At 34.6% G+C, this 24,161-nt stretch overlaps 1 protein-coding gene across 3 annotated transcripts in view; it reads right to left on the bottom strand.

Moving 5' to 3' along the window:
- The window catches only part of MALRD1 (MAM and LDL receptor class A domain containing 1), a 522,662-nt gene that overhangs the window by 343,219 nt on the left and 155,282 nt on the right, over window positions 1-24,161 (bottom strand). For all 3 annotated transcript variants that reach the window (XM_061126168.1, XM_061126170.1, XM_061126169.1), the window contains exons 21-22: window positions 16,730-16,906; window positions 13,716-13,878 (exon numbers count right to left, since the gene is read on the bottom strand). In XM_061126168.1, coding sequence (XP_060982151.1) covers window positions 13,716-13,878; window positions 16,730-16,906 — 340 coding nt within the window. The remainder of the gene's footprint in view (window positions 1-13,715; window positions 13,879-16,729; window positions 16,907-24,161) is intronic.

Raw genomic sequence — 24,161 nt, 5'->3', positions numbered from 1 at the left:
ATAAATGATGCTGAAGCATGAATAAGTGAGCTGGAAGACAGACTGGTGGAAATCATTGCTGCAGAACAGAATAAAGAAGGAGAAGAAACAAGGGCAGGCTAAGGGACCACTGGTACCACATTAAATGCACCCACATTCATATTATAGGGGTCCCAGAAGGAAAAGAGAGAAAAGGACCTGAGAAAATATTTGAAGAGGTAATAACTAAAAACTTCTCTAACATGGTAAAGGGAACACTCAAGTCCAGGAAACACAGAGAGTCTCATACAGGATAAATCCAAGAAGGAACACATCAAGACACATATTAATCAAATTGATAGAAAGTAATGACAAACAGAAAACTATTGATTATTACTGCTCCATGATGGGAGCATAGTATAGCTGCTATTTTATCTTTGCTTGGTGAAGTTCTATGCAGTTCTTTAAAACCAGCTCAAAAATCACTTTATAATTTTTTTTTTCCCTTTGTATACGATCAACCCTGCTTCCTCTGCACCCGAGTAATACTGTACCTTCTTTATGGTTCTTATATTCTCTTTGAAATGATACCTAATTTTTAAAATTTCTCTTATCTAGACCCAAATTTAAGATTCTTGCATCTCCTTCTGTTATTTGCACAAAATATTTCTCATAACTGGTATGCAGAAATCTCTCTTAAATTGCATTATAATTATTGTATATCTAGAAGTAACTATTCTTAGGGAATATCAATGATGCTATGAATATATCAATAGTTGACACATTATAAAGTCACTATGGTCTTATAAAAATTTGACTAGATATAGACAAATTTGAAAGATAACAATGATGATACAGATTTTAAAATCTTGACTCTGAATCCCAACCTTACTATCCCAGAAACTTTATTACTTGTACTGTTATACTACAAATAAAATATCTAAATATTTTTAGCCACTTAAAGAAAACATTATGTATATATACTTATTCTTTTAATCTTATGATTGTAGAATTTTAAGAACTCTTCAATTATTTTATGATGATTAATAACAATGAGAAAAATACAATTATAAAAATGAAAACATTTATAAGTTAATAATAAATTATGCCCATTAAAACAAAGTCCATAGAACTAGTACATTTTTAATGAGATCATTAATATTGCTTACACTTCCTTAATTTAATTTTTATTATTATTGCTATATCTCACCTTATTCTCAAAATATACTGCTATTTACAAAAATAAGATATAGTTTAACATAAACTAGAGCTTCCCTGGTGGCTCAGTGGTAAAGAATCTGCCTGCCAATGCAAAAGACACGGGTTTGATTCCTGGATTGGGAAGAACCCCTAGAGAAGGAAATGGCAACCCACTCCAGTATTCTTGCCTAGGAAATACCATGAACAGAGGAGCCTGGTGGGCTACAGTCCATGGGGTCAAAAAAGAGTTGGACATGCCTTAGCAACTAAACAACAACATCATAAACTAAATGATAAACACACAAAAATGCATATTTATTCTTACACTAAATGGAGCCACAGATACAACTAGATCATAAGATGCATTTTATGTTTACAGAATCACTAACATTAGGTTAAAATTTTCATTCTAAGATTTCTCTGGGTCAATATGAACAAGGAAACATAAACAGCAACATGATTCAGAGATTCAAGGAAACACACAGCCAAAGTGATTGTATCACCCCTTTGGCATCAATGAATTCTTAAAGACACAGGAAATAAACACACACTTTTAAGGGTCTATATTTCTCAATATGACGGAAAGTTGACAAAGGTAAAAAAGTAACCAAAGTTAGAAGCCCATTTTTGGAGCCATTCCTTTATGAGTATCAGGGCAAAAAAAAAAAAGTTTTCTGTATAAGACCTGGATATCAATATCTTTTAACAGTGTTTCCAGACAAGTCCAATGTGCTGCCAATTTTGAGAACCAGAACTTGGCTAAACAAATGGCTCTTCACAGCATGGCTGCCAGATGAATGGCCTCACCTGGGAACTTAAAAATGTAAATATTAGGGTCCTACCCAGACCTACTGAATCAGAAATTCTAGAGTGAGCCCAAGATTCCTGTGTTTTAACAAGCTCTCCAGGTGATTCTGATGTGTGATGGGGAGCCACTGGACTAAAACAATTCCCAGGAAAGCAGAATGAGATTGCCTTCTACCAACAAAATGTGGGTTCTGGACTTAAAGAAGAAAAGAAGGCAAGAATGGGTTTGGATACTGGATATTTCTTTTCTTTTTTTAAGATTTTTTTTTTTTGACGTGGACCATTTTTAACCCCTTATTAAATTTGTTACAATATTGCTTCTATTTTATGTTTTGTTTTGTTTTTGGCCACGAGGCATGCGGGATATTAGCTTTCCAACCAGGAATTGAACCTCCTGCAGTGGAAGGTGAAGTCTTCACCACTGGACCACAGTGGAAGTCTCTGGACATTTCTAAATTACTGCTTTCTTTCCAAATTACCATCACTAACACTTCTCTCATCTACCCTTCCTTTTTCTTCTGAATTATTTATACAGTGCCAGTTGTCTTGTTTCTCCATCTCCTGAGGCATAAAACTGCAATCAAATCAGGTCAGAAATCTTTAAAATGCTTGGTTCTTAAGCAACAGATTATTTCCAAGATGAGGGAAAGTGTGTAAGATCACAGATTAGAGCATTTGTGATGTGGATTCAAAGGTTCCATCTCCCAAGCTTACTAAATAGTGTGCACCAAGGCAAGCTGTTTAACATCTTTAAACCTTGGTTTGCTGACATGTACAACAGGGATAATTATACAAACCAGCAAAGTTCACTGGGAGGACGTAATGTGATTATGTATGAAAGGCATCCTCATAATGCCTATCACATAATAAACAATTAATACTGATTTCATTTCTAAGATGCTTCACTATGAAAGGTACCAGGGCTCATTTATCAGACCTCCCTGTTAGTTGTGTACAGTCAAAGAAAACATGCTGAGGAAACAGATCTATGTAAATATCTGAATTTAAAAATTCATAAACTTGGCATTTCCCCCCTTTTTCATGAACAGTCTCTACTTAATTGTAGATATTATCCTTTGAAACAGGCAAATCAAAGGTAGGTTTTAAGTATAAATTAGATGTAATTTTTAATTCTATCTCACATTTATTAATGATAAATAAGTAACCTTACGTTTCCAGAGAAAAATGATTTAAAGAAGATATAATTGAACTTATATAACATCCTTCCATTAGCCATTACATTATCGATGAATTGTTGAGCATACTAACCTTAGTACCTATCATGTGTAAGACTATGTATGATTTTTAATAAATCCACTTAAAGCATCTTTTGTAGATACTTTTAAAATAAACACTATGGAGTTAATCTATGGAGAGCCTCATTCATTTAGTCATGAAAAGATAACAGCTGTTCTATCTCTTACATCACACTTTAATCTTCCATCCTTTGGTTATCTGACCATTAATACAGAACTAAAGTATAAACAGACATCTCTTGTAAACTATTTTTAATAAACTGTTTTTAGTCTGATCTGCTACACTTGATAACTAAGACAAAACTACTCTCCTTGGATAATAATGTTATAAAGAACTTGAAGAAAATGAGTTCTAAACAACAAATCTACTGAGATTTACTCAAACCATGAGACTGAGAAACTGTATTTTGAATTTCATTATGACTGTAGTTCTAAAAGATAGACTTTGTAAGACCAGTGTAAATAATTTTTCGGGGGAAAAGTCTGTGCTAGATAGGATTACTACTACCTTTACCCATAGTTTATGGTTGAATTTGAATATCATATAAACTCTCAGGTAAAATTTATATTATTAATGTCAGAGATATTTGAATGGATGCACTAAAGTCACATCATCTTACAAATAAATATCTTTTTAATATGCAAACACAGGCATCACATTTAAGCAAAAACCTTCACACCATAAAGAAAATGCATTGCCTTCCCCTGCTTGTATTTCTAAGTCTACAAAGTGAATACACAACAAATGTAGAAGATAAGAGGTTTCTTTCTTCCTCTATTAAAGCTCACTGTATATTTTTATACTAAGGCTTATGTTGACTTTGTTAACTTTTGCTCAATTTATTTTAATATCTCAAAACCTAGGGAAAAGTTTAATTTCAATTCAGTAAATTTCTTTTAAGTGGACAGAAATTTAAAAATCCACTTTATGGCAATCCTTGGTGATTGAAAATATTAAACTAAATTAATAACGTTAATAATGAGGCTTAAAATGTCAAATTGAAAGGAGAACTAAATCAAGTAGGTGCAGGTGAAGCAATGTTTCCATTAGAGTAAAATTATCTAAGAAGTATGAATACAGATTACAATAAGAGATGAATTTAGCTAAATAGGAAGCCACTTAATAAAGTAACTTGAAGCATTTCCAAGGCACTTGTTTTAGTGCCTGTATTTAGGAAGCCACAAAAGGGAAAATATTATGGAGACTAGATCCTAACGAACTTACAACCTAGTGGAAAAAAAGAAAATAAACCCAGGTGGCTATTTGCAGAAAACTCAATTGATGGAATTAATGTTAAATATTTGGAAAGTAAAGATAGCCATGAAGTATGTTACTGAAATAAATGATACTTCTAAATTTAGAAAAAAGGCCTCTCTTTCCATCTCAGTCTACACTCCACTTGCAGATATAGCTTCTTTAACAAACATTCTGAAGTTTAAATGATACTATTTCCTTCCTGGCATTTTGACCACTGCAAAATAAGCTCTCTACTATCACAGTCAACTTCTGGTCAAGTTCACTACCCAGTGCCCTGAAACCTTAATATAATGATATTGATTTGGGGGATCTATACTGTTATTTTGTAGACATATTCTGCACAAAATATTTTGTCACACTATTTTCCACTGCCATCAAACATATGATGCTGACATTAGAAGCAGTTTACTGTTACTTTTTCTAGAGTGATAACTTGTTTGCATCTTTACCTTTATTTTTGTGAATTCCTCTATTCTCTTTTAGAGACCAATCCCCTTCCCCGTACGCTTGACAATAATTCAATGCATACTGGGGGTGGAATGTGTTACATACATAGCAGAAAATTCTTCTCTTGTACCCGAATGAGGCAATCACTCATCATCAATGATAAAACAGCATTGCCTCTGCCCTCCTGAGCTTGTGGTCCAGGGAAGACATTGTTTCTGTCTATTGTTGCTCAGTCGCTGAGTCATGTCTGACTGTTTCGACCCCATGGACTGCAGCACGCCAGGCTTCCCTGTTCTTCACTATTTCCTGGAATTTGCTCAAACTCGTATCCATTGAGTTGATGATGCTATCCAACCATCTCATCTTCTATTGACCCCTTCTCCTCCTGCCTTCAATCTTTTTCAGCATCAGAGTCTTTTTCAATGAATCAGCTCTTCACATCAAGAGGCCAAATTATTGGAGCTTCGGCTTCAGCATCAGTCCTTCCAATGAATATTCAGGGTTGATTTCCTTTAAGATTGACTGGTTTGATCTCCCTTCAGTGCAAGGAATTCTCAAGAGTCTTCCCCAGTACCACAATCCAAAAACATCAATTCTTCAGCACTCAGCGTCGTTATGGTCCAACTCTCACATGATGAATGACTACCGCAAAAACCATAGCTTTGACTATACAGATTCTGTCAGCAAAGTGATGTCTCTGCTTTTTTCCTCTCTAGTTCATGTCAATAAAACCTCTTCTCACAGTTGGGAGACATAAGCATGTACATCCTAAGAATATTAAGATATGAAAAATATGATAAATAGTAACAAAAGGCCAATAAAAATTGGGAAAAATTTCTACATTTGTAACAGATTAAAAAAAAAATCACCTCAATGCCTTAAAAGATCTTATATCTAGGACCTGCAACTACTGAAGCCCATGTGTCTAGAGCTCATGCACAACAAAAGAAGCTACCACAATGAAAAGCACACACACTGCAATGAAGAGTACACCCAGGTCACCACAACTAGAGAAAGCCCACATGTAGCAAGGAAGACCCAGTGCACCCCCAAATAAATATCTTATAAATCAGTAATAAAAAATAAGCACTATAAACTGAAAACCAAGAAAGAGCACAAACAGGAGATACACAGAGAAATACACTCGAACAAGGCACAAAGAAAAAAAGATAGGCTACACTCTCTTTGTTTTAGAGAAATGAAAAGAATGCAATTAGCTGATATTTAATAGCTTTTATACAATAAAAAGTAATTCAATACTCAATTGTTTGGCAAACATACGGAAAAACAGACATGATCACGTACTGCTTTCAAAAACAGTACATTTTGCAAAGTAACACAAAATTTTAAATCAAGTGTTTTAAAATATAATGAATAATATAAGAATTCTACTCTGTATGCTTTTTAACTCTCAGGATATAATCTACAGTATGTGTAAAGTTGCATAGCATTCAGTGAAAGTTGATTAAATTTGTGTATAATCAAAAACAACTCGTAAATCAAATAGTGAGGAATTAAATTACTGAGTTATGGTGCAACCTGTTAATGGAAAACTATTGCCCCATTTTAAAAAGTATTGGTAAATAATTGCTTACAGATTGTATATAAAATTAAAAGCATATTAGAAAACAATGTGATTAATAGAACCTATTTTGCTTATCAAGTGTATATATATATATATATATATATATACACACACAATGCTTTTTACCATGGTGGCAAGATTATAGTTATTGTCATTATTTCCCTTTCTTATTTATATTTAAACATTTTCCTACAATAAGAATACGTTTCTTCTTTTGTGGGGAAAAAGCAGTATTTTTGTAACAATAAAAAAGTTAAAGTCTTAAAATAATCAGTAAATGGTCTTTACCTTTATTTTAGTTCACTTATTTTAATTCACTTATATTGTTCACTAAAATTCAAACTTGGAGAATCTTTCCAGGTATTATCAAAGATAGAGACAACCAGGACAGACCTGGAGACCTCAGTGTCTACAGAGGGCTTCTCCTGAGTGTTACACATGTATTCATGTCTATGCTGGTTCCATGTCTGATTAAGCTTGCGATTCTCACAGACCAGATGCTCAGAAAATACATGTCTAATTTAAGAATGAGTTGTGTGTCTAGTCAAGGATACCTCTTAATCCTCCAGACCATAAAGATCTTTGAATATTTGATAAATCTGCACATACAAAGGTCAATAGATGATATTAATATATATGTGATTCATATGTGATATATACATATAAATGGTTCATATGTGATATAGTATGTTCAAATTTTCAAGTTGTCTTCACATAAGAATTAAATCTAATTTACCTTACTTGAGAAAATATTTTATTCCTCCATATTTTGTATAACAATTTTCTGCAGAAGTTAGAATACAAATAAATTTATTTCATCTCAATGTGGTTAAAGGGAAAGCACATTTAAAAATTGTATGATGAAAATGAATTCAAAAATTTTGAAAATAACTGTAACTATGATATAAAAGTTATTTTATTATTACACAGTGATCATTAGTAGCATAAATCATATGCTACATTATGAATATATTGTTAAAACTTTAGCATGTACAGCAAATATACTACCTAACAAGCTATATTTATATTATTTTAGGAATGGCTTACAAAAATATTAATTTCAGCATAGATTTCTCTTAAATTCCATGTTTTGGAGCAACTGCAGTTAATTTTTTTAAATATTATAAAGTTAAAATACACCAAAATAAAATTAAAGTGATTTAATTCATTTAATTAAAACAAATTATTGATATGTATGGAAAAATAAAGAATAGGTGCTTAACTCAAGGTCAACCTAAAATGAAAGCCATTTTTCATGTGTTTTAGAGGTGCAATTATGCTTTGTATTCAGTCCTGTGGAAACACTGCCAGAAATGCTATTTCCCACAAGTGTTAAAACAGTTAAGAGAAAACCACTACAGTTTAATTTTTATTTTGCCTGTTTGCATTTTTATTTTCATTTTAGCCAAACTGTTTCTAAAGCCTACTATTTAACCATTATTCTAGATTTATAAAACTGAATCTTTCAGAAATTATGTTGGGAGAGTGTTGAAGCATTTAAATTGGCCTATAAAATGTTGGCTTCCCAGACAGGACTCTGAAAAAGCAGTGATCCTGGCATTTAATGTCTAAGAGAGTAAAGCTTTGCAAATTGTTATTGTTGCAGAGCAGAAAACATTAAAATATTTTGGGGTTTACTGAAGCCTTCATCCACATTTACATCTAGCACTTAGACACATTATGGTATGCACAGTTATGTCACAGAGACAGTTTGCATTATTTATGTGGCTTTTAGTTTATAATGATGTCAAGCCTGTACAAATGCACAATGTAGATAGGAATGTAGGTCCACTGGCAACAGTGTGGTAACTATAGCTTATTCCCACCTCAAAGACAACGGTCAGTGCTATGAAATAAAAAGAAAAATTTCAGAAAAAGTACTTCCAGCTTTATAAACAAGCAACACACGAAATTATATTCTACCTAATCTGCATTTTGAATGAGATGATTCTTACTCAAACAGCTTCTCAATAATCTGTAAGCAAACCTTAAAATGCAAGGCATTTAAAAATACCCCTTTTTTTTGGTCAAAATGTTAATAAAAGCAGTACATTTGATTTTGATCTTAAAGAAAGGCAGGAATCATTTGATTAGGGGTAGAGAAGAAAACACACAGGCAAGAAGACTTGAGAAAAAAGGTTGGGTATCTTACATGAATGAGGCAACACATAGGGTGCCTTGAAATTACATGTCTTCTAGATGAACACAGTGTCGAGTTTTCTCCCATACGATTTCTCAATTGTAATAGCTACTTTATAGCACACACATTTTGTTGTTTTTGAATAAAATCATCTTTGAATTTTTCTGTCACTTCATTTTTCCTGAAATATTTTGCTCTAAATTTTTTAATTAGTCACTGGATTTAGAGGGAAATGAGTCAGTTCTGATCAAAATTGGAAATAGTTGCTAAGAAAGCCACCCTCTTTTAGCAACACCCTCCCCACTTTCTCCCATAGACATCTGCTAAGAATGAGGTTTTAGAACCATCTAGAAGTTATACTAAAAGTACAGAGTCCCAGCTCTAGCCCCAAGATTCTGATTCAAGTGTCAGAATCTGATTTTAAATAAATGTATTACATATTTAAATATTAATAAACACAGAAATGTGATCAGAGGTCCTCGATCTATACTTTGCAAAACTTCTCTAGAGTTTCTGGGATCAGTCAGAAACCACTGACCCAGAATATGCATGTGTATTCTACTAGATATAATTCCATATGAACAATAAATAGAGAGAGCTTAATCTGCTTGAGGGAATGATTAGCCTTTAGGGAAGGCTCCTAAAAAATCTTTATGGCAGACCTTATTTAACCAACAGATAGGTATTTACTGAAGTCAAATAAAATGGAATTGAGGGCCAAGGACTTAAAACTTTGCTCTTCTTGCTTCCAGCTGTGAAAATGAGTAAGCTGGATCAAACAAAGACTTTTTGTGAGATAAAAATGATCATAAATCGTATGGTACTTACCTATGAGCCAATTTACCAATTTACATACTATGGTAAAGTTGACTTGGCTTGTTGAACTGATTATGGAGGTTAGAGGACAGGATTCTGAGTTCTTATAAAATCACAAACAGAGAAATCATGCACAACACTCCTATAGCATCAATGTTCTAAACTTAATATGAATTAGCTACATATTCATATTCATACTTAATATGAATTAGCTACAAAGCTTAGATGCTAGGTAATCCAAATGCCTTGATTCAATAGTAAGCAAATAATTTTTTTAAACAATTCTCAGTTAAGATTCATGTTTTTCCAAGTTCTGCAGTAGCTCCTGGAGCATGAATGGATATAAATTCATTTTGCTTCTGTGTTTTGTGTGTGTGTGTTGTTGTTGTTGTTATTGTTTAACTAGATCATGGTTCTTTTCCCAAAATACCAAGAAAATAATTTTTCCACTAAATATTCCCTCTCACTGCCTAAGTTAAAGGAAATGGAAATTTCATCTGACTCCAATCTCAAAAGAACATGCAAATTGCAATGATACTTCTATTGAATAGGTTTTACTTTGTTATTTCTTCAGATTATAATTGAGAACAATATGTATTTTTTAATAAATATTTAGATTTCAATCCTAGGAAAAAATATCATGCCAGGTGCCTTTAGTTGGTCCCTGCTGAGCAGGATGAAGGGAGAATCCACTCATAAGCCCCATTGCTAAGACCACGGCCACATAGAAGAAGCCCCAGAAGAAGAGAAGACTATTTCTAATTCATATACATATGTTGAATGAAACAGCTATATGGAATGGTGTTATTCTCCTGCAAACAAAAAACGTAAAATAAAGATACAACCCTTATTATAGACCAAGAGTTCACTTCAGATCTTCAGGTATAAAGACTTGTCTGTTAAAGTGTGAACACAAACCGAAGAGTGTCGGAATATCACTTCACGTAGCTAGCCTTTACCATTTCATTTCCATGATGAAAAACACAAGACTTACCAGAGATTCAACTACACAATGAAAACCTCCCTACATATTCCTACTCCATCATGATAGACATTCTACTGCTTCACTAGGTATATAAAGTGAGAGAATACTTTGAAGTACAGTAATGTGACTTGTTTTTCTTCGTACTAACTTATGAATGATCTTCACCACCGTAAGCCAGAAGCAGTCTTTGCCTGAAGGTGAAGCAAAATCATAGAATGAAAGAATTGGTGTAGAGCTTTTGTATTTTCAAGAGTGCTCTTGAAGACTATTTCAGACACACAGTCTAAAAATCTGGCTTTAAATCTTGAGAGCCAGATATCTGAGAGAGAAAAAAAATATTTTCTAAATAGAAAAGATCCTCTTTAAAAATGAAACAACAACAACAAAGAAAAACAAACAGAATTTGGGTAAACTGAGCTTGTGCTCTATGCCACGCTTAGTTGCTCAGTCGTGTCCCACTCTTTGAGCCCCTGTGGTCTATAGCCTACCAGGCTCTTTTGTCCATAGAATTCTCCAGGCAAGAATACTGGAGTGGGTTGCCATGCCCTGCTCAAGGGGATCTTCCCAATGCAGGGATCAAACCTAGGTCTCCCATATTGCAGGCAGATTCTTTACCATCTGAGCCATATTGGAAGCTTGGGGTTCTACTGCAAGCCAGAGAGTAGAATAAATGACACATAAGAACTATTTCACGAAGTAAAAGGTGGGGAAAAAAAAGAAAAAAACAGAAAGGAAGGCAAGAAGAGATGGAAGCTTAGGGACTGCATCCTTCTCCAGGTCTCACTGTCATGCAGTGCTCATCCATTAAACATTATCTGATTAAGTATTCCTATTTAGGATATATTTAACTTTGTGCCTTGCAGCCTTTAATTATAAAGTATCAATATATTGATCCTAATCATCAACTAACTCAGTCAACAAATAATTACTGGTACTTAATTATGTAACGGATCTTAAAAATAATGCAATGGATGGGAATCACAGTCCTTGAAATTCCTCAGGGAATTTGCAGTCTATTGGAGGAGGTGGGGGTGAGGGGCAGAGACAAACAAGCTAAAAGTCGATTATATTACTCTGCTTATATGTTGTCATAGTTCTATTTATACTTTTACCACCTAGAAATGAGATGCTCCTCTTTTTCTTTACAAAAATATAGATTATTAATGAAGCACAGCTTCGCATGAGCCACAGAAATTTTCTGAAATTATCCTATACTTTTTTATGTGAGAAGCAGCCCGAGAAAACTTTTGTATAGTGAAATTACAAAACTTATTTGCCAATTGTCAGATGTGATCAAAACAAAGCAGCATTCATATCTGCTACTCTATATACTTTGGGCAACTTGGTTGCAGATGTTTAAACAAAATGACGGTAAAACTGGAACCATTTTAATGGAACATAAACAACAAAAGAGAGCTCAAAAAAATCAGGGTGAAAATGTCAGTCAGGAAAATAAAGTCACTGTACACTAAAGATACACTGATCCCCTTGAGCGCAAGGTCAAGTTGGCCAGGGCGATAATGGACTGGACAGCAGATATTCCTTTAGTTTTCTTTGAAGCAGCAACCAACCACAGGAGCTGGGGGTCATAAAGCTTTACCGGCGGAGAAGTGTGAAGGCATAAAGGTTTTGAAAAGATTCTCTGTAATATAAACGGGGAGTTCTTTGTTGTCTTCAGTAACATTTCCTTGAAATCATTAAAAGGAAAAAAGAAAAATGGGAGCTTGTAGGGAGTATTATTTGCAGACTACAAAACAGGGGAAGGAATGAGTTATTAAAACTTGAAAGAAAAGACCAAAATAAACGATGATAAAGAGCAATGACTGGAAGAAGAGGGAAAGGGCAAGGTGATGGAGGAGAAGTTTGAAAAGGAAGAAAAGAGGAAAAGAAATTTAGAGAAGGGATGAATATATAACTCCTTCTGGATCCTGGGCCATATTACAAATTATTTTTCTTCACTTACACATGCTTTTCTCTGGGTTCTATGACTTTTTTGTATGTAAAGGAGTAGTTTACTTGGAGAAGAGCATAGAGACCAAGGAAATGGGGATTGAGTCATCTATCCTCACCAGACAGTTGCAAAACATATTGAAACACAATAAAAATGAATATCAATACACAAAGACTTCATGAGGTATAATAAATTATGTACACATTGAAAGCATTCTATGAAATGCTTTTTTAAATTTTTTAAATTAAAAAATATTAATTTTTATTATACTTGCTTTACGGTGTTGTTAGTTTCTACCACACAGCAATATGAATCAGCTGTATGTTTATATGTGTGCGTGTGTGTGTGCTAAGTCACTTCAGTTGTGTCCTACTCTTTGCGCTCCCATGGACTGCAGCCCACCAGGTTCCTCTGTCCATGAGATTCTCCAGGCAAGAATATTGGAGAGGGTTGCCATGCCTTCCTCCAGGACATCTTTCCCACCCAGGGATCAAACCCACATCTCTTATGTCTCCTGCATCGGCAGGCGGGTTCTTTACCACTAGTGCCACCTGGGAAGCATATATACGTATATGCATTCATATCCCCCCTCTTTTTTGGATTTCCTTCCCATCTAGGTCACCACAGAGCACTCAGTAGAGTTTCCTGTGCTGTACAGTAGGTTCTCATTAGCTAGCTATTTTACACATAGTATCATATCAATAATGTATATATGTCAATCTCAATCCCCACATTCATTCCACTCCCCTCTACCCCCTTGGTATCCATACTCTAATTCTGCTTTGCAAATAAGATCATCTATACCATTTAAGGGGGGCTTCCCCATTGGCTCAGCAGGTAAAGAATCCATCTGCAATGCAGGAGACACAGGAGATGTGGGTTCGATCCCTGGGTTGGGAAGATCCTCTGGAGGAGGAAATGGCAACCCACTCCAGTATGCTTGCCTGAAAAATTCTATGGATGAGGAGCATGGCATGCTATAGTCCAAAGGGTTGCAAAGATTCTACGTGACTGAGCAACTAAGCAAGCAAGAAAAATGATACCATTTTTCAAGATTTCATATATATGCATTAATATACAGTATTTTTCTATGACTTTCTTTACTCTCTATGACTTTTATAAGAGCATTTACTACTTTTTTAATTAAATGTTTTCTTCAATCTTGTAAGAAAGAATACTCAGTCCACTTATTCTCTCACTTAAACATCCATCCTTACAAGAGCACTAACAGGGTAAGGGGGCAAGGCAGAAATTTGGAAAGTGCTTAATAAACAGTTCCCAAGAGGCATTTTCCAAATATGTGGTCACTTACATTGTATGATCCACTGATGGCCTGTGATTTTCCTCACCATGATGAATACTGGTTCCATTACCAAGTCCCCATCTGAATGTGTTTGAATCTTCAATTAATTTTTCTGAGATTGGCTGGTACCATTTACACAGGCTTCCATTTTCAAAACTGCAAATGTCCATAGCTTGAAGAGAATGGGACCGAGAAAAGATGAGCTAATCACAACAAATGTATCAATAAATGGCAATTTCCATCTGCATCAGCACTTTCTTACACTTGGGGATTTTTAAAATGTTTAATCAAACTTTTCAACATTACTGAAATAATTAGGCAAATGCTTTACGCAATCACTTGAAGAGTTTTAAAGAAATCTAGGTGTATTATATTCAAATATCTATAGTCACTGAAATGTGGAAATAAAAGCACATACTGAAGAATCTGCTTTCATAAACAAGTAAGATTTTAATTAGCTCCTAAAGCAGCACTTCAAGCATCACCAGTCTCTTCTGACACAACACTTACATTGCTTATATGACCTCCAAGTTCTGATAAGTCTGTTCTTTTGTCACAGTATTACTGGAAAACTAAATTCCAAATTACTGAAATTCAAAGCAATAAGATTTTCAACAGCTTTCATATTGAATCTCTTTCCTTGAAAGTTTTCCATATTCTTATGACTGTATTCCAATATCAAAAACTTAAAAACCAGTGATTTTTTTAAAATACATAGGTTGTGTGGGAAAACAAAAGCTCTCTCTTCCTCTCTGCCCCCCACCCCTTCTCTCTGCATGTGTTCATATGTCTGTCTGTTTTCAATCCTCTACTTCTAAAAGAGTCAATTCAATGTTTTGTGTATAAAATGGAAAGCCTTGAGTGTCAAAAAAAAAAAAAAAAACACTCCAGGTTTTTTCAAGTTTTAATTGGAGGTTAATTATGTTACAATATTGTAATGGTTTCTGCCATACATCAGCATGAATCAGCCATGGGTATCTTTAGATGGCATAAACAATAACGGCAGAGACTACCACTACCACCATTTAGAAACTTGGGTTCACAGTTTAATATAAAATTTGAGAACGAAACACTCCATCAAAAAAAGTGATTTTAATCATGACATTCAGGTGTGTTATTTAATCACTGATATTAATATTGATTATATGATTATTCTGTGAAGAGGTTAAGTATTCAACAGAATCTTGTTCTTCATATAATTTAAAGAAGACCTTAAAAATATAGATTATTTTTAAATTATAGGACCGAGTTTCAGGCAAGCTATCTGCTGTACAACGTTGTACCTATAGTCAACAATGCCGTATTGTACACTTAAAATTGTATCAAGGGGGTAAATCTTATGTTGTGTTCTTATTACAATGAAAAAATTACAATATGTAAGACTGCAGATGACAGAGAGATTTATCACAATAGTTCATCTTACAAAGAGATAGAGGAGGCAAGACATACAATTTGTTCAGAAATAAATGGCAATAATTCATGTTTAATCAAAATAAATAAACATCCTCATGATTTTAAAATGATAATTTAATTGTAAGCATTCAAGACATTTAAAGAACTTAACGAAACTTAACAAAATATCCCATCCAATCATCAATGACATTACTAAAATGTCTAAGCCGAACTAAGAAGAAAGTCAATATTCACTAAAAATGCTCACTAGATGTAATTAATTAGATTTTGTGTAAACTTTTACAAAGATAACTTATGTGTGATTAGAAGAGGATTCTATTGTCATCCCATGAAGAAGATTGAATACCACAACATCTTCCATTATCCCACATCTGTGATACACAGTGTATCTTCCTGACCAGCTTGAGTTAATTACTGTCTCATCTCATTCACAAAGTGGATCAGCTTTGATTTTATGAGTTTTTTTGGGCCTTGATTAGTTTACATGTTGGAGAAGGCAATGGCAACCCACTCCAGTACTCTTGCCTGGAAAATCCCATGGACGGAGGAACCTGGTGGGCTGCAGTCCATGGGGTCTCTCGAAGAGTCGGACATGACTGAATGACTTCACTTTCACTTTTCACTTTCATGCATTGGAGAAGGAAATGGCAACCCACTCCAGTGTTCTTGCCTGGAGAATCCCAGGGATGGGGGAGCCTGGTGGGCTGCTGTCTATGGGGTCGCACAGAGTTGGACATGACTGAAGCGACTTAGCAGTTTACATGTGTATCTATATTTTTTAAGTTTTAGAATTCCTTGATGAGGCTGACACAGACAAATTAAAATGTCACTATACACTGTACTGTCTGTACATTCTAAACCTTTAATATTATCAAGACACTTGAGCAATATTATGGTAAATTCACATATAATCAATACCTAATAATGAGCAAGGAAGGGAAAAATTCACAAGTGTTTATTTCTTCTGATTCTGTGCTTTGCCTGTATTCAGATGCAGATTAATTTTCCTCCTCTCAGTTTGTATCTCTGACTGAGACATTCACTTTTAAGTTAAATAATTTGCCTAGATTCATTTTTAAAAAGTCATAGATTGGTAGATGCCAAGAAATGGATACCATCTTTCAACAGTGTATAGCTACTGAAGTGTCCACATGTACTAGGATTGATTTTCTTATTAACTCTGCACATTTGACATGGTATTCATTTTATATGAGTATTTTGACAATGGCAAAATTTGAACAGATTCATCTTATTTGAGGGTATTATGTTTCTTCTCTAAATATTTCCATTTAGTGATACTGAAGAACAAAGACAAAACGAAGATGAATTTTAAAAGGGCTGGTAAATGATAGCCCTGGAATCAAGTGAAGTTCATTAAACAAGTATTTTGAATCTAAAATATTAAAGACACTTACCTCTTGTTGGACATGATAGAAGATATATGCTGATTATTCCATCATTTTCTATTCAAATACTTTTTATATTAAGAAACTGCTTTAAACCAGGTTGAAGACTTCTAACTAGGACATTACTATACTACTTGAGCTTACATAGTGTTTTCTCATCTGTTTTATGGCTATATTTAATGCAAAATTTAGGGATTCACATACCGCAAGAGGATTCATCTGACTGGTCAGGGCAGTCATATCTAAAATCACATTTCCGGATATTTTCAACACACTGACCATCAGACCTGCAAACAAATTCACTGTCTGTACAGTTGTGTGGAGGCAGTGGTACTGGAACTGTAGTTTCTGGTGGAGTTGGAAGGTTCACAGGCAAATGACCTTGAAATAATAGACAAGTATCATTTTGCAGTTTTTCCATTTCTTTAAAGATTGCACATGATAAACTTTACTAAGTATGCTTCACATTCAACATTGTAAGAAATATCTGATATCATTTGCTAATCTGCTGAACTTTATGTAAGCATATAAATTGGGGTTCATGGTCTTAGTAACGGCAAATAACTCTGGATATCTCTGATTATAAAAATAGTGAAAGTGCAGGTGGAAATTACTGAAAACTCTTCAGAGCTCACTGAATAAACGAGAGGCTCAAGAGCAGGGCTTGGATGATCTTCAGGAACCAAAGGAATCCCAGGTGCTGGCATTAGGAACCAGAGTCAAGGTCAGATTAAACCCTCAAGCTCTCTATGTAAAGGAACTTTGTTCTTTCACTTTCATAATGAATCTAACATCTCACGTTTGTTTCAGATATCCCTGCATAGTTGGAATTCAAAGGCTGAGAGGCAGACCCAAACAAAAGTCTTCACCCAGAAGTATTTATATAATTAAGATAATAATTTCTGATATTACAGAATTTAGAAGAAATTTATACAAGCTAATTAATTTAGACAGTAAGCTATTCAATAAGCATTTATTAATAACATCTCTGTATCATATGCATGCTAGTTGCAGAGAATTTAAAGCCAAAGTTGTCACTGCCATAAAATACTGGGTTGGTCAAAAAGTTCATTCAGATTTTACCATAAAATAGAATGGAAAAACCCAAACAAACTTCCTGGCCAACCCAATATTTCTCTGTTCTTTCACCATTACCTCACTGTCTTGATTACTGAAGCTTTATATTAAGTCTTGAAGTCGGTAATGTCAGTCCTCCAACTTAGTTCTCCTTCAATACTACTTTGGATGTTCCGGGTCTTTTGCCTCTCGATATACACTTTAGATTTAGTTTTTCTATATTCACAAAATAATCTACTGGGATTCTGTTTGACTGGGGTTGCATTAAGAATATAGATCAACTTAGGAAGAACTAACATCCTGAATATAGTAAGAATTCCTCCAATACATGTTTTTGTATCCTTATGTTAAACAAACATTTTCTGTATAAAATATATACTATCATGTGTCAGAAAATTTTACATAAATAATATTCATATTTTTTGAACTTGTATGTTTTACTCAAAACATACTTTTCAGATTTCTCTCTATTGACACATACAGAATCAATTCATTCATTTTTATCTGCTTTAGGGTATTCAATTAAATGGATACCCAGATTAAACATTTATTGTATGAATAGTCTGCAGCTGGTATACCTCTTCTCAAGTAGGATAGTAAGAATATAAAGTCCTACAATGGATGTGTTTGTACATTTCTCTTTGTGAATACATGCCAGAGTATTTCTAAGACAAGTCATCTTAAAATGAAATTTCAAAGTTACAGAATATTTAATTGGTCAACTGTAGATGTTTTCAAAGGTGGTTTAATATTTCCACCCAGAAATGTGTGCATTTCTCATATTCTAGCTAACATGTGGTATCATGAGATTTTTTTTTTAATGTTTGCCACAGTAACAGTCCTGAAATAATTCCGTGATATTCTAACTTGTATTTCTCTAATTACTGAGACTTTTTAGGCCACTCAAGTATTTTACTATAGTTTTTGACTCTTCACATTCTCTGCTCTCTCTGTCGAATCCATTGTCTTTTTCTTATTAATTTACAAATTTAAATTAATTCTATATTCTCTATATTAATCCTCAATCATTTATCTATGTGAAAAATAAGCGCTCTTAATCTATGATTTGTCTTTTCATTTTGTATGGTTGCCCTTCAGAATAAAAGAATTCTAACTTTAATATATCAATCATTTCCTTTATGGTTTGTGCTTTAAGTTTTCACTGAAAATAATCTTCCCTGTTCTAATATCATAAATGTGTCTTTGATAATTTTCATGAAGTTTTGATAGCTTTACTTTCCACATTTAGATCTTTACTCCATCTGGCCTCTGTTGTTCTCTATTGTCTGTGATAAGAATCTAAATTCAATTTTTTTCACACAAATGACCACTTTTTGACCTATTAATCTATTGTGCAACCCAAACTTTTCTTGCTTATCATTTTATATTTTATTATGAAATGTATTGGACTTTCCTGGTGGCTCAGACAGTAAAGAATCTGCCTGCAATGCAGGACCTGGGTTCAGTCCCTGAGTCAGGAAAATCCCCTGGAAAAGGGAGTGTCAACCCACTCCAGTATTCTTGTCTGGAGAATTCTGTGGACAGAGGAGCCTGGCAGGCTACAGGCTATGAGGTCACATTGTTGAGAATCAAACTTTAGATGAATGGACTCATTCTTTATATAATCTGCAACTTAATTTTTTCTTAACATTGTATATTCACCCACCCAAGCTAATGTATGTTCCTGCAGTTTAGGGGTTGACTGTTGTATAATAGTTCACGATATGACTATGTAACATATGTTTTCATATGTTTTGTAGCCATTATACCATCAGTGGTTCTTGAGTTGATCCTGTTTGAGGATGTGTGTGTTTGTACATTTCTCCTGATATACCTAGGTATGGAATTGCTTGGTCACAGAGCATGCACATTTAATTATAATAGATAATGCCAAACTGGGGCTTCCCTGGTGGCTCAATCTGCCTGCAATGCAGGAGACACAACTGAGTGACTAACACACACAATGCCAAACTAGTTTCAAAAGTAATTGCATCAATGTCTATACTCCTCAAGAGTGTATAAACATTCTGGTCATATCACACATTCGTCATCCACTAGTACAGCTAAGAATTACCTGTATGCTTCTCATTTACTTTGCTGTCTACTCCCTTTTGCATCTTAGCCTTGGTTTGACTCATTCTGTCTTATAATGTTGACATTTACATCGTTCATTTGGTAAGAGTCTGGTACAGTAAATTCATTTTTTCATTTGTTTGTGGATGTCATACTGAGTGCCTTTTTTCATGCTCATTCTTGAAAGAATTTTGCTTTGCTCTAGACTAACAGTCATTCTTTCTCAGAACTTTAAAAATAATATCCAACTGTCTTCCTAATTCCCTTCTTCTGTAATTGTATTTTAATCTCTGGCTATTTTTAACCTAATCTTCCTTTTTATTGTTTTTCTAATTCTTTTTTCCATAAGCTTGTATCTGGATTTATTCTAATATTTTTGCATGAGGTTGACTAGGCTTTTTAAATCTTGAAATTCTTTGTCCTTTTCTCATTACTCTATATTCCACCAAAATTAATCAGTCTTAAGTGTAGTATCTTTGTATTTGAGAGCACCAAAAGAACAATTGGAGGAAAGTGCTTTTTCCAGCTAAAATTTAAGCATTTTAACAGTCTTCTCCATTTGGGGTATTTAGCATTTTCCTCAAATAAAAGATGACAAACTTTTAAAGTTTTAAATTTAAAATAAGTCAGTTATTTGTTCAGTTTTATTTTCTAGAGACATAATAAAAAATATTAAGTTGCATAGACCACAGGCTTTGGAGAAAACTTTTCCCTGGATATATGCTAAATCACTTTACAAAACTACACTAGAACACTAAAACAAGAATATTTCAGATTATAATCACTGAGTCTCAAATTTCTTCATTTATGCCTTGAAGAAATATTTCCAGCATTTCTAAAATTTTTTCAGAATCTGTATTCCCTTTCAAAATACAGATTTTTTCCCAAAGCATAATGCTTTCATGAAATTTATTATCCTGAGATAAATGTAATGGGCACACCAAACAGCTTAGTATTAGAAAGTAAAAAGCTGCCTGTGATATCTTAAAAGCATACACAATACAATGCACACATTTTGCCACTGAAACAAACACCACCCTTTGTAGAAGGAAGGGAGACTTGATCAAGCACAAATAAAGCTGGTAAGATGTGTAGGCAAAGGAGAGAGGTCAAAAATTCCATAACTCGGCCCGTTTGGCAGCAAAGCAAAAATTACTTGGTGGGTAGGAGAGGAACATGGTAAAAACTGTTGCTAAGCATTCTCTAAAGAGTTAATATGGTTTCTTAATCTTAAGGTCTCATCAGATGCAAGAAATGCCCCTGACTTAGTAACAACTTTCCTTGGAAAAATACAATATGAATACCTTGGATCGTGATGCTCATTCTTGTTCCTTATGCATGTTCAGTCATGTCCAACTCTTTGCGACCCCATGGGCTACATCCCACAGACTCCTCTTGGAACTTTCCAGGCAAGAATACTGGAGTGGGTTGCCATTTCCAACTCCAGAGAAACTTCCCGACTCAGAGATCGATCTGACATCTCCTGCGTCTCCTGCATCGGCAGGTGAATTCTTTATAACTGTGCCCCCTGGGAAGTCCGATACTCACTCTAATAATTAGTCATTCTAGTAACTAATCAATGTAATATGCATGCTGAATTCTGAAACTTTAAACTGGTGTAAAGTACCCATTCCTGGGCATGTATCCAGAGAAAAACTCAATCTGAAAGGATACATGTACCCCAATGTTCATTGCAGAACTATTTACGACTTACAGACAGAAATGGATAAAGAAAATATGGTACATGTATATCATGGAATATTACACAGAATTAAAAAGAATGAAATAATGCTATTTGCAGCAACATAGATGGACCTAGAGACTGTCATATTGAGTGAAGTCAGAGACAGAGAAATATCACATGACAGCTCTCATATGAGGAATACAAAAAGAAATGATGCAAAGAACTTACAAAACAGAGACTCACAGACTTAGGAAATGAACTTTTGGTGGCAGCGGTAGGGGGAAGGATGGGGAGAAGGGATAGTTAGGGAATTGGGGATGGATATGTATACATTGCTGTATTTTAAATGAATAACCAACAAGAACATGGAACTCTGCTCAATGCTATGAGGCAGTGTAGATGGGAGGGGAGTTTGGGGAAGAATGGATACATGTATATGTATGGCTGAGGGGCTTTGCCGTTCACCTGAAACTATCACAACATTGTTAATTTGCTATACTCCAATACAAAATGGAAAGTGCAAATTAAAAAAAAAAAAAAAGAAAAGTATATAGGTGATTTTTCTTTCAGTTGGCAAACAGTATGTCGTGATGCCATGTCATCACAGATTTCTTCTTCCAAATAACTCAGCTATCTCACCAATAATCTTGGACACAAGAAAGAAAACTCCTGTTGGATGTGTTCTGCTGAAAGAAATGTACTTCTTGCTTCTCTGATTGAAGATGGAAGGCATAATGCAAAACAGATACTTCCCCTGGGATAATATTTTTAAATCTGAATGTCTGGCAACAATTCTTCCAAAATAATCTACTCTGAAGGTCTAATTCAAGGTGAAGGGAAAGCTATTTAACTTTGCCATCATTCCGCATCATTATCTACTCTGGGAATAGACAACATCATCACACACTGATGCAAAAAATCATATGATTCAATTGCATGGTTAAGAATGTCTACTTTCCCTAGAAATGTAATTAATCTTGCCTAAACAGCTGTTTCTCTATTTTCCTCCTGAATTAGATTTCAAACTAGCATCTCTGTCATCAAAGTACTAAAACAAAGGCAATACAATCCATAATTGAGAATGGATTTGAAAATTGTTAGAAACAACTAGAAGTTAGAAAATGAGAGAGGAAGGACCTAAAAGAGCAAGTAATAATCATCTAGGATTAAGTGGAAAGAAACTAAGTTTATGGCATAAAAATTATTGAGGAAAAGTAATAAAGGTCTGCAGTTAAGAAACTCAATCATTTGAGTCAAGGACATGGCAGAGGTAATGGAAAAAATAGAACAGATGTGAGAAATATTTTGGAGTTGAGAGTTAATAGGATCCGCAAGTGGGCAAGTTTAAGGGGAAAGCCAAAGATGACTATGGTATTTCAATCCTGGGTTGCTAGAGAAAACCGAGTTCATCCAAAAGGAATAAGGGAGATATGGCGGAGAGAGTTTGATTTTGAGGAAATGGGTAAAAACGAAATGATCTACTTCACTTTAGCCATTTTTAGTATAAAATAAAATTACAGGTTACAAAACTGTATTTTGGACATGAGGTCAATAGTTTGTGCTGTTTTGTTTTTTTTTTTTTTTAGTTTTTATTTGTTTTGTTTTGTCAATCAAGAGGGGGAACATGCCATAGATAATGTTTATACTGAAAGCAAAGCAACGTCTGTAAGTGATCCTACAAACACTGATCCCATCTCAGCTAATGTGATGTCATGACAAACCACTGACTGATAATCATCAAAAGCAATATTTTTATTAAAAGCCTAATTTTTATTTTCATTTTCATCTTCTAGTAAGATTACATCAACTTCCTTTATGAGACACATGGCTTCATCAGATTCTGCAGTTTCAACCCAAAGTTTCTTTTGTTATGAAGCCAACATGAAAACCACACAGTTCAGACAGTCTTTAAAATTCCATATTTTTCTTCCAAAATGTAAACCAGAAAATTGGGACTAATGGTGTGTAACTGATATTTCACATCTCTGCCCTTGTTTCTGGCAGCTCCTTCCTCTCCACCTTGGAAACATCAGCCACAGAATACATGCAGCAGAATCATTAAAGCAGCAACAGTATCCACGATGCCCTGGTTCTCTTTCTGAATTCTTTATTCCCTTCCGCCACTGGGGTTACAGGCATTCTCCCTAAGCTAAGAGTTGGAGGTGATCTGGCTACTGAAATCAGACACCTTAGGTGAAAATCTCACTACAGCTTTCAACAGTGTATTCTCATCCCCGTCACCTACGCTCTTTAAGTTTCGTTTTTCATATCCCTAAAATGGAAATCACTTTTTCTTCCTTGGGAGGTTAATGCATTTGACGAGCAATATGATGATAGTGGTAAGCATTCTGAGCCAAAGAAGAAGACCGCACTCTGCCATTTAATAGCTACGCAGCCTTAGACTGGCTATCTCCTTCTCAATTTGCTCCACAAAATTGGGACAACAAACACATCCAATCTATTTATCACTCAAGGTCTCTTCAACCTGTGATGGACCAAGCACTATTCCAGATTTTTAAAAGGTTACAGGATCATATGAGATGATATGGAGAGTGATAGACAATATTTCAGGAAGTGTGTTTTTTAATGTTTATTTACTTATTTACTCGTGGCACTGTTGGGTCTTAGTTGCAGCACACAGGATCTTCACTGAGGCCCACGGACTTCTCTCTAGTTGTGGCACGTGGTCTCTAGGGCAGACGGACTCAGAGTTGTTACGGTGCATGGCCTTAGTTGTATGGCAGCATGAGGGCTCCCAGTTCCCCTACCAGGGGTCAAACCTGCATGCCCTACACTGGAAGG

Source organism: Dama dama, chromosome 23 (genome assembly GCF_033118175.1).
Source record: "Dama dama isolate Ldn47 chromosome 23, ASM3311817v1, whole genome shotgun sequence".
In the NCBI taxonomy this organism is placed as follows: domain Eukaryota; kingdom Metazoa; phylum Chordata; class Mammalia; order Artiodactyla; family Cervidae; genus Dama; species Dama dama.
The sequence above is the reverse complement of the archived record's forward strand: the minus strand, read 5'-3'. Positions and strand labels throughout refer to the sequence as shown.